We start from the raw sequence: 12,396 nt of genomic DNA on the forward strand, positions 1-12,396 counted from the left end.
ATTGTGAGATTTTAAAATCATTTGGCACATTTGTTCACCATCACTGGACAGTATGTTGCGCGAAAGAATTACGTTGATATCTCCAAGGTCAAGGTCACACTTCGAGTTCAAAGGTCAAAAATTGCCATAAATGAGCTTGTCCGGGCTATAACTATGTCGTTCATTTTGAGATTTTCAAATCATTTGGCACATTTGTTCATCATAATTGGACGGTGTTTCGCGCGAACGAAAGAATTGCGTCGATATCTCCAAGGTCAATGTCACACTGAGTTCAAAGGTAAAAACGGCCATAAATGATAATTGCATAATAATTCTTAAAAAAATGCCATAAATAAGTTTCTCTTGTTTTGTGAATACAGCATGCAAAATAGTCTGTGTCAATGCGGCATGTGTGGGTATGCGTAACGTCTGTGACTAAGCTCTTGTTTTGTTAAACGTGTGAGCTCTTAATTGTGATGCATGGAAAGAATAGTATATTGTTTGCGAAACCAAATGATATGTGATAGACTTTGTTAAGCACAGCATAGCTTTTATGCCCCTGGTAGAGATATTGCAGTTGAACTGTCCGTCAGTCAGTATGTCTGTCCGTCCGAAATCTTAAACCATTTCTTATGCAACATTGGAGATAGCAACTTGATATTTGGTTCGCATGTGTAACTCATGGAGCTGCACATTTTGATTGGTGAAAGGTCAAGGTCATCCTTCAAGGTCAAAGGTCAAATATATGGCTTCAAAGCGGCGCAGTAGGGGGGATGTGTGTTTCTGACAAACACATCTCTTGTTCAAAAATAAAAAACAATGTCATGCGAGTGTTGTTGTTTTTTTCCAAATGTTTGACCAGTATTTTTGCAATAGAAGTAAGTAAGGAATATATCGTTCCCAGATGGGTCCTAAAAATTCCCAAATGAAGGTTTTTTAGAAAATAATTATTATTGTTTAAATCGTGTCAATTATCTTCAAATCATGCTCTATAAGTTGAACCTTAGAAATATAATAAAGCAATCACTTTGAATATAAATTTGAAGCATTTGTAAGCACAAAATCAACAATATTATTTTCACAATTTTAGGCAAAAGTACGCGATATTTACCAATCCAAAGGGACGCGGCGCCATTCCCAAAATGGTGGAAAAAAACCAATGCAAGCTAATAATAGCAACATGAAGTATTTTGTCAAAGTAATGTTATGAAATGTCATATTAATGTTGAAATGTGCTTATGTTAAACATACACATTTATCAATTTAACATTTATCTTGTTCTGTGAAAATTGGGCAAAATGCATGTGCGTAAAGTGTCGTCCCAGATTAGCCTGTGCAGTCTGCACAAGCTAATCAGAGACGACACTTTCCGCTTTAATGATATATTTTTTATTTTTTGTTTAAAGGAAGTCCTTTTTACCAAAAATCTAGTTTAAATGGAAAGTGTCATCCCTGATATTTGCTAAAAAGAGACTTCATTTAAACGAAAAATGTCATAAAAGCGGAAAGTGTCGTCCCTGATTAGCCTGTGCGGACTGCAAAGGCTAATCTGGGACAACACTTTACGCACATGCATTATGCCCCCTTTTCTTAGAACAAGGCACATATTGTCATTCAAGTAAACATTATTGAGTATATTAAGAAGTAAATATTTTCATCTATATATATGTACAGGAACAGTCTGCAGGGTCGTGGCACTAAAGTCTCGGTGGTTCTCATACAGAAGAATGCGCCTCTACCCCCCGGTGAAGATGTGGTGGCTGCAGAGAGGGCTGCCTCTCTGTGCAGTGCCTGTGAACTCTCTGCCAAACACCTGTATGTGCTGCCACAAACAGACCATCTTATTGGATACACCATCAGGTGAAAAACATTACAGGTGTTCATTTGTTTTAGTTTCATCTCTAGCAAGTAAGACCAAGCCGGTTGTGACTTACGTGTCACAATTATAACCGTACTTAGGATTCTTATCGTAATAATTCTTTTCATGATAATTCTTATCATATGTGAAAGAGACACCATTACACCAGTACTCATAATATTCATCATATGTGAAAGAGACACAATTACGTCTGTACTTATAATTCTTATCATATATAAAAAAGACACAATTACACCTGTACTTGTAATTCTTATCATATGTGAAAGAGACACCAGTTCACCTGTACTTATAATTCTCATGTACATGCAAGGCACTTGGCAGGAGGGCCATTAGTTCCATACCATTTGAGTGAGATGCCTGCTGCTGGCTTTTGGTCATGTGGAAACAAGTCCCATACACAAATAGAACATGAAACCTAACAACTGAACCATTTAGATTGTTTTGTTAACTTTACTGTTAAGGATAGCAGTGTTGTTGTTACAATTTGAGACCAAAATTCAACCTCATTCCTTATTTTAAAAAGTAAATATTTGTCCCAAATAACTGCATAATATTGCAAATGTAAAGTTACATTGTTTTCTCTTTGAAGTCATCTATCAAGCTAAATGATTTGAACCTGACAAATTAAATGTAAACAGATTTGTAATACATTCATTATAATCTTTACTGTATTTGTAAGCAAAACAACATCTTAAAATCGGCATTGTAGTCAAAACCTATTGTTTTCCCAATTAAAAGGGTCCAGACAAATTACAAGAATGGTGAAAAAAAAAATTCTTTTACTATGTATTTGATAACTGATGCAATAAGCTCTATGCCATGTTTAAGTGTTCAATCATTGATTGATATAATAATCCCTGTAGATTTAGAACCACATAAACTAAGTTCATATTGCCGGAAAATATTGACAAGAAAATATTGTCTTAAAAACATTGTGGACAAGTTTTTAAAGTGTGCATGGTTTTGTTTGTTTACAGACTAGAGAATGCCTTCTATGAGCTTTCCCAGGCCTACTATCACGGGGAGGCCCGCAAGGTGAAGTCACACAAGGACTTCCTCAATAAAACTACTCACCAGGTAGATAGTTATCATTTAAGTCGCTTTCTGAGAAAATCAAGTTTCGGCAAAAAGTGTCATCCCTGACTGCACAGGCTAATCTGGGATGACACTTTACAGCCCAGTTTTCTCAGAACACCGCTCAATTGTATTGTTTGGATGTGACGGGCGAAATGGTTGTCTGAATTATTTTCTTTGTTAAAGTAGCTCTATAAATAATACCAATAACAATTGTTTCATCATCCACATCAACAATTGTTAAAACAGTGACTAAGTCTGATATGTTAAGTATATTCAGAATTTTTTTATATTATTTGCAACACACTTTGTGTTGATGTTTAAACCATTGATAGTTTTGCATTAATAAATTGTATTGACTTTGCTGTTCCAGTTGTTGTTTGTGCGTCATCAATTCAAGATAGCCTTCTTCAATGAGCTCAAACAGGATACACACACGGCCATCAAGTATGTTCTTTTTGACTTCACACTATTTATGTACACACCAAAATATAGCATTAAAAATGTGTACAGACCATACTTAAAAATTAAAACATTATTTCCATTTTGGTACCATTATTGTTACTATAAGCTTTTCTTGTGAAAACACAAGTCTGAAAGATTTAATATCTTTATTTTTCATCTTAACAAATTGTTACATATACATGTACTTGAAATGGGGTGTTTTTGTCACTTGTGTGTCAAGCTCTAATAATTATTACAATATTAAAGATTCAGGATTAATATATGCATGTATCTTACTTTTGACTACCACTAATATATATTGAACAGTTGAAAATTGTCAATGAACATTTGAGTAGACCAATTAATTGTAGGAAATAAAAGGACATGTATGCAGGGCAACAGATAGATTATATGAGTTGCGTTCTGAGAAAACTGGGCATAATGCATGTATGAAAAGTGTCGTCCCAGATTAGCCTGTGCAGTCCACACAGGCTAATCAGGGACGACTCTTTCCGCCTAATTGGATTCAGGTTCAGTCTATTCAGGTTTTATGCTGTTTGCTGCTCATCAGTATCTAAGGGTTGGAAATGAAGCCTAACAAATTTGACTCCTTTAAGAAATGTCTTTAATTAAATTAAACTTTTAGAGGGACTACAAATGTGTGAAAATACATATCTAAGCGGTAAAGGTTTAATAAAGTCATTATAATTTATAGGATCTTGCATGAGTGGTCATTTTGTATTGAATTTTTTAAATGAGTCATCTAAATAAAGATAAAAACGAGACTTGCCGAGTTTTTATCTTTATTAAGATGACGAGTTTAATAAATTCAATACAAAATGACCACGAATCTAAGATTCTATTTATAACATGACCAACAAATTTTCCTTTTATTTTATGCTCTTTTCACCATTTATTCATATTGTAAAAGAGTTAAGCTGAAGAAATTCGCTGGAATAATGACGTCATTTCGTCACAAAAATGACGTCATTTCACAGTTATATAACTAGTGTTATAACACCCGTGTAATAAACAAAATTGAGCATTAAGTTATTTCACTCCTGGAGCGTAGGTCATGTTATAAATTCAGATTGTCAGTGAAAGGTTGTGATTTTAAATAAATTTTCTATTGAAAAACCATGGATGATGATAAGGTATTTTGTTTCAACCAGTCTCAATACCTTTCATACAGTTGTCGCTCTTGAAGCGCATTTTCCAAACCCTCTTTATGAAAGGCAAGTCAGTAAAAATAATTTTTATGCTCCCCTAAAATTTATTTTGGGGGGAGCATATGGTCGCCGCTTCGTCTGTCCGTCCGTGTGTCCGTCCGTGTGTCCGTCCGTGCATAAGTTTTGTCCGGGCTATTTCTCAGCAACTAATGACCGGAATTCAATGAAACTTTATGGAAAGCTTCACTATCAAGTGGAGATGTGCATATTATCAGCGGGTTCTGGTCGGATGATTTTTCACAGAGTTATGGCCCTTTGAAATTTTCCAATAACTGTACATATAGTGCAATTCTTGTCCGGGCTATTTCTCAGCAACTAATGACTGGAATTCAATGAAACTTTATCGGAAGCTTCACTACTAAGAGGAGATGTGCATATTATCAGCCGGTTCTCGTCGGATGATTTTCACAGAGTTATGGCCCTTTGAAATTTTCCATTGTACATATAGTGCAATTCTTGTCCGAGCTATTTCTCAGCAACTTATTGCGGGAATTCAATGAAACTTTATGGGAAGCTTCACTACTAACAGGAGATGTGCATATTATCAGCCAGTTATGGTCGGATGATTTTTCACAGAGTTATGGCCCTTTGAAATTTGTTATAAACTGTACATATAGTGCAAATCTTGTTCGGGCTATTTCTCCCCAACAACTGACTGGAATTCAATGAAGCTTTATGAGAAGCTTAACTACCTTGAGGAGATGCGCATGTTATTTTTGGGTTCTGGTTAGATGATTTATTTAGAGAGTTATGGCTCTTTGAAACTTTGGGGAGCATCACCCGTCTCCGACGGTTTCTTGTTCCACGATGTTATTGGTTTTACAAAAGTGGAACCAACGCAGTGTTTTGCTCCAAATACTTCGGAAGCTTTCACTATATGCGCTATTCAATCTAAAAGTGTGCTCTTCCAAACATCTTTTCCGGACAGGTCGCATAATGAATTGTTAAATCATGGGAGCGCACGCCGTACATGAAAGTTTTCAAGCCTGTCCGCGTTTAGCAGCTGACATTTTTACAATATTTTTACAAGGGAAGTTAATTTGTTTATATACGCAGGCCCGACCCTTATAACTTACTAGAAATATAACAGCTGCACTAAAGGTCACAATATGCTAATTCAAATCAAACAGAGTAGGGAGGAAAACTGGACAGCTAAAAAGACCAAGATCTGATTGCATTTGGTTTTAACATTTGAATTTTAATTGTTTTCTGTATGATAGCTTTTAAATTTCACTTTGTTTTCTTTCAAATACAAATCGAAAAAAGATAAAAGGATCCTTATCAGGTGCCCTGTGTATGCATAAACCAAGATTAAATCCTTGGATTAAACAAATTTAGACAAAAATAAGGGAGAGAAAGCTATGCTTTTGCAGATGGTCTTTAAACATTTTTTAATAGACATTTTTGTTAATAAAGCTGCATTATGCATAAATGGATTTAATGCCATTTGTGTCCAGCATAGCTGTAGACCAGCCTGCATACTCAAGCAGTGTGGTTAGGAGCTACCCTGTCAGCCATTAACCCATTTATGCCTATATGCCTAAGGACTATCCCATCCTTCTAAATTGGATCAATTTATTTCCAAAATTAGGGATGTCTAGTATATTTATTTCTATACTTAAATATTTCTTACACAAATTCATTTAAGCAAACAGCGTATACCCAGATGAGACGCCGCATTATGCGGCGTCTCATCTGGGTATAAGCTGTTTGCTAAGGCCTTTAATCTAGACGCTAGGCATAAGTGGGTTAAGTCATGTATGGTGTCTTGGTCTCTTTAGCTGACAGAGTTGCTCCTGACTGATTCTGTGAATGCACTGGGGTGTCTTGAGCTAGGCTGGTTTTATATAGCATTAGACTCATTTTCACATGACAGGCTCAATAAAATAATTGTATGAGACGTGCTTGTTATAAAAGGATGTTTGTAGCTTCAACATATTTTATAATTCTCTACTTTACAGGCATTATAAGCAAGCCTATGGCCACATACTTGAGTTGAGAATGAATGATACCAATATGCTAGAGGTGAAGACCATAGCAGGCTTTGTAAATTATAAGGTAATATATGTCTTTTACTGCAAAACTTCTACAAAATCTGGTGGTTGATGTTGACAGTTTGAGCTGAGTGACTTTTTCATATAAATGTTAAGTTTGTTATAAAATTATCTTAAGCAAGATAATTATCCCCTGCCATAGGCAGAGGGATATTGTTTTGGCGTTGTCCTTCCGTCAGTCCGTCTGTCCGTCCGTCTGTCCTTCCGTCGGGAGCCATATCTTAGAAGTGCTTTGGTGGATTTCATTGAAACTTGGTATGAGTATGTATATTATCTGCTGCCATAGGCGGAGGGATATTGTTTTGGCGTTGTCCGTCCTTCCATCCGTCCGGAGCCATATCTTGGTAGTGCTTTGGCCGATTTCATTGAAACTCGGTATAAGTATATATATATATATATATATACAATTGTCATTGTACACCATCTTTAAATAAAGGAGTTAAGACCCTTTGTATCTTGAAAAAATGCTTTTATGTCCCCCACTATAGTAGTGGGGGACATATTGTTTTTGCCCTGTCTGTTGGTCTGTTGGTTGGTTGGTTGGTTTGCGCCAACTTTAACATTTGCAATAACTTTTGCAATATTGAAGATAGCAACTTGATATTTGGCATGCATATGTATCTCATGGAGCTGCACATTTTGAGTGGTGAAAGGTCAAGGTCATCCTTCAAGGTCAAAGGTCAAATATATGGGTCAAAATCGGTCATTTAATGTACACTTTTGCAGTATTTCAATATTCAAGATAGCAACTTGATATTTGGCATGCATGTGTATCTCATGGAGCTGCACATTTTGAGTGGTGAAAGGTCAAGGTCATCCTTCAAGGTCAGATGTCAAATATATGTGGCCAAAATCGCTCATTTTATGAGTACTTTTGCAATATTCAAGATAGCAACTTGATATTTGGCATGCATGTGTATCTCATGGAGCTGCACATTTTGAGTGGTGAAAGGTCAAGGTCATCCTTCAAGGTCAGAGGTCAAATATATGTGGCCCAAATCGCTTATTTTATTAATACTTTTGCAATATTGAAGATAGCAACTTGATATTTGGCATGCATGTGTATCTCATGGAGCTGCACATTTTGAGTGGTGAAAGGTCAAGGTCAAGGTCATCCTTCAAGGTCAAATATATGGGTCACAATTGCTCATGTAATGTCACTTCTGCAATATTGAAGCTAGCAATTTTATATTTGAAATGCATGTGTATCTCATGGAGCTGCACATTTTGAGTGGTGAAGGGTCAAGGTCAAGGTCATCCTTCAAGGTCAAACATAATATAGGGGTCAAGGTCATCCTTCAATGTCAAGCATCATATAGGGGGACATTGTGTTTCACAAATACATCTTGTTAATAGAGCACTTTTGTTTCCGGAGCCATATCTTGGAAGTGCTTTGTCGGATTTCATTGAAACATGGTATGAGTATATATAAGGATAAGAGGATGATGCATGCCAAATGGCATTGTACACCATCCGTTAATAAGGGAGTTATGGCCCTTTGTATCTTGAAAAAATGCTTTTTAATATAAGCTTAGAGCTTTATTTCCATTAACACATGAGCCAGAGCCATGAAACTTGCCAAAGTTGTTCTCAATCATCTGAGGGTGCTTCACATTCAACACCCATAATCCTAGGGGCTAAGGTCAAGGTCACACATTGACGTCAAACGTCACAAATTTGATGAATTATTCATTATTTAGTCATTCCTTTTCTATGCATCAAGGGATTCTGTAATAACTGTCCACAATTGTTCTCTGTTATCTAGCTGAGTGTCCAATATAAGATCCAGGTTGCCAGGGTTAATTGTCAAAGTCACACACAAAGGTCAAAATTACACATTTTGATTAAATATGCCTTATTTGGTAAGGATTCTACATTACTAAATTTCTACACTCATTCATAAACAAAATTTAATTGGCGGGGGATATCAATTCAACGAATTTGCTCGTTTTTTATCGGGTCCTTGCCACTTTAGATAAAATTTACCTTGAATGAAAATAGACATCTGTATTTGTTTTTTCTCTGTAAGTATAGAATGGCATTAGGTCCTCTCTTGCTACATTCACTACAAACAAGGTGTTCCATATGCTAAAACGTCTTGTTTGTTTATTAATTACATTGTAGATTTGCCGGCTGTCGTTCCAACACAATGCACCTTTGGACGGGATTGCGCAATTTAGGAAGCACATTGATTTCTTCAAGGGACGGATAGGGGTGGCAGATCTGGCCTTCGAACACAGTGCCTGGATGTCCAAACAGTAGGTTACAGGGTTCATTTTATAGTGTTTTTTTTATGTAGACAAACTAATAAAATGTATAACAAAATGCAATAAAATACATTACAACCTACACATATTATATTATATTATGAAAACAAAAACATTGTATGTGTATCATTTTGTAGTATGCTTCAGCTGATTTTCTAATTTTTTAAAGTTCCAGTGGTCACAATTACCACCAGATTAAATGTCATGCACTTTTTAAGCTAACCTGAGCACAACATTCTCATTGTGAGCCTTTGTGATTGCCTTTTGTCCATTATTTGTTGTGCGTCTTCAATCATGTTTCATCAACTTAAATGTTGTAACCACTCTAAAAGCCACATTTATTGTCTTATCTTCATATCTTTATGAAACTTGGTCAAAACAGTAGACAACTAGATCACTAGGTCAAATTAACCCATTAATGCCTAGCGTCTAGAAAAAAGGCCTTGGCAAACAGCGTAGACCCAGATGAGACGTGGCATTACGCGGCGTCTCATCAGGGTCTGCGCTGTTTGCTTAAAGGAATTTTTGTAAGAAATATTCTAAAAATAGAAATAAATATACTAGACATCCCTAATTTTGGAAATAAATTGATCCAATTTAGAAGGATGGGAAAGTCCACTAGGCTTAAAAGGGGTAAAAGAGCTTGAAAAGCTTATAAACACTATTGACCACATTTATTGCCTTGATACTTCGTCAGAACATTTGTCCCAACTAATCAATTTTTATACTGGGTCGCATTTGATAAAAAACAAGCCTGCTAGCAACCACATTTTGATAAATCTTCTTGAAGCTTGATAAGAACATTTATCCCAAGTGTTAGTCAAATTTAAAAAATGAAAAATAAAGGGGGCCATGTGGGATGAAAAACTAGGTCACTAGGCACTAGGTCAAATTAAAAATAAAGTAAAACTTAAGTGGCCACAACTATAGTACGACACTTTCCACTTTTATGACATTTTTTTTGTTTATATGGAGTCTCTTCTTAGCGAAAATCCAATTAAGGCGGAAAGTGTCGTCCCTGATTAGCCTGTGCGGACTGCAGAGGCTAATCTGGGACGACACTTTACGCACATACATTATGCTCAGTTTTCTCAGAACGCGACTCAAATGGTATCATTTTAGCTTAAAACAGCTTGTCCGCGCTTTAACTGTGTCTCCATACCTAAAAGGTCAAGGTCAAAATTACAATGCTACGGTTAAAGCAATAAAACAACCTGTCTGGGCTGTCACTTGATCGTTTATTATGTAATTTTTGAGTACTTGACAGCCTATGTTCAAAATGTGCATAAGATGTGTCAGCCCTTGCGTAATGATCAAGATCACTCTTCAGACCAAAGGTCAAACATTTGCATGGGGAAGCTTGTTTAATTATTACAAACATTATAGACATTTTGCCTGATATACTGTAATGCCAATAGGCATCTAGTTCTAATTATTTCTTTGAGTGAGATATGGTACCTTCCCATAAAAATACATGGCTGTTGTGAGGCATGTCAGTTTCCCGTACATGGCTTTAGTTAAACCATTTTAACACTCTGGAAATCACATTTTTATCCACTCATTGTGAAAAAAATATATACATCTTTACTGTATTCAACAACGTTGGGGTTTGTTAAAAACCTGACTGCTATGTGATTTTATGTGCCATAATGTGATTTGTTTGTAGGTTCCAGGTATTTGGGAACCTATGATGCTATGTGCCATAATGTGATTTGTTTGTAGGTTCCAGGTATTTGGGAACCTGTGATGCTATGTGCCATAATGTGATTTGTTTGTAGGTTCCAGGTATTTGGAAACCTGTGATGCTATGTGCCATAATGTGATTTGTTTGTAGGTTCCAGGTATTTGGAAACCTGTGATGCTATGTGCCATAATGTGATTTGTTTGTAGGTTCCAGGTATTTGGAAACCTGTGATGCTATGTGTCATAATGTGATTTGTTTGTAGGTTCCAGGTATTTGGAAACCTGTGATGCTATGTGCCATAATGTGATTTGTTTGTAGGTTCCAGGTATTCGGGGACCTGTGATGCTATGTGCCATAATATGATTTGTTTGTAGGTTCCAGGTATTTGGAAACCTGTGATGCTATGTGCCATAATGTGATTTGTTTGTAGGTTCCAGGTATTCGGGGACCTGTGATGCTATGTGCCATAATGTGATTTGTTTGTAGGTTCCAGGTATTTGGGAACCTGTGATGCTATGTGCCATAATGTGATTTGTGTGTAGGTTCCGGGTATTTGTGTCATAATGTGATTTGTTTGTAGGTTTCAGGTATTCAGGGACCTGTGATGCTATGTGCCATAATGTGATTTGTTTGTAGGTTCCAGGTATTTGGGAACCTGTGATGCTATGTGCCATAATATGATTTGTTTGTAGGTTCCGGGTATTTGGGGACCTGTGATGCTATGTGCCATAATATGATTTGTTTGTAGGTTCCAGGTATTTGGGAACCTGTGATGCTATGTGCCATAATATGATTTGTTTGTAGGTTCCAGGTATTCGGGGACCTTTTTGATGAGGCCATCAAGCTTGGGCTGACTGCCATACAGACCCAACACCCGGGCTTCTACTACCAACATTCTGCTGACTATGCCATTGCCCGAAAACAGCTGTGTAGAGGCTCTTGCAAGGTTTTATTTCGCTTTAAAATCATCATTTGAAGTCTCCCAAGTTGGGTTAGTAGTCACAATACAAAAATTGACATCCTTTTGAATGAAGTATAAAAATAATTGCTCAAGCTTATGAATTGAGGAAGATGCTTGGAAAGAGGTTTGGAATGAAGCCTCCTAATACAGTTTTATTTTGTTGGTGATCATAGCTCAGAATTTTTAGTCAAGGTTGGTAGTTTATTAAAGCATCTAAGAAAAAAGTCACGTTCTCTAACACGCAAGGTGAAGAACAAAACAATATAAAGAAAGGAAAATGCATTTGTGGTACTCCTAGAAAAGCTAAATTATTGGAGTCGTGTTCTGAAAAAACTGGGCTAAATGCTTGTGGGTAAAGTGATGTCCCAGATTAGCCTGTGCAGTCCGCACAGGCTAATCAGGGACAACACTTTCTGCTTTTATGGTATTTTTAGTTTAAAGGAAGTCGCTTTTTAACGAAAATCAAGTTAAGGCGGAAAGTGTCGTCCCTGATTAGCCTGTGCGGACTGCACAGGCTAATCTGGGATAACACTTTACGCACATGCATTAAGCCCAGTTTTCTCAGAACATGACTCATTGTGTAACTTACTGAGCCAGTTGTCCCCTCTCCAGCCTCTCCCTGTAGGAGCCAGCCAGGCCATTGTGGAGAATATTGGTTCCCTGGACTTCTATGGACAGCGACCTTGGAGGCAAGGTCATCAGAGTATGTCACCTTGTTTTTCATTTGTTTCCTGTCTATTGTATTAAAACGATGGTATAACAACTACCTGTTCCTGTTGTTTATTTTCCTACACTGACATATATATATTATTCTAGAAAAAATCT

General features: G+C 36.6%; 1 protein-coding gene across 3 annotated transcripts in view; it reads left to right on the forward strand.

Annotated features, from left to right (window-relative positions):
• The window catches only part of LOC127869957 (trafficking protein particle complex subunit 11-like), a 69,890-nt gene that overhangs the window by 18,339 nt on the left and 39,155 nt on the right, over positions 1–12,396 (forward strand). For all 3 annotated transcript variants that reach the window (XM_052412631.1, XM_052412617.1, XM_052412625.1), the window contains exons 4-10: positions 1,654–1,839; positions 2,836–2,935; positions 3,306–3,379; positions 6,567–6,663; positions 8,784–8,917; positions 11,415–11,556; positions 12,184–12,274. In XM_052412631.1, coding sequence (XP_052268591.1) covers positions 1,654–1,839; positions 2,836–2,935; positions 3,306–3,379; positions 6,567–6,663; positions 8,784–8,917; positions 11,415–11,556; positions 12,184–12,274 — 824 coding nt within the window. The remainder of the gene's footprint in view (positions 1–1,653; positions 1,840–2,835; positions 2,936–3,305; positions 3,380–6,566; positions 6,664–8,783; positions 8,918–11,414; positions 11,557–12,183; positions 12,275–12,396) is intronic.

The sequence above is a fragment of the Dreissena polymorpha genome, chromosome 1 (assembly GCF_020536995.1).
Source record: "Dreissena polymorpha isolate Duluth1 chromosome 1, UMN_Dpol_1.0, whole genome shotgun sequence".
NCBI lineage: Eukaryota > Metazoa > Mollusca > Bivalvia > Myida > Dreissenidae > Dreissena > Dreissena polymorpha.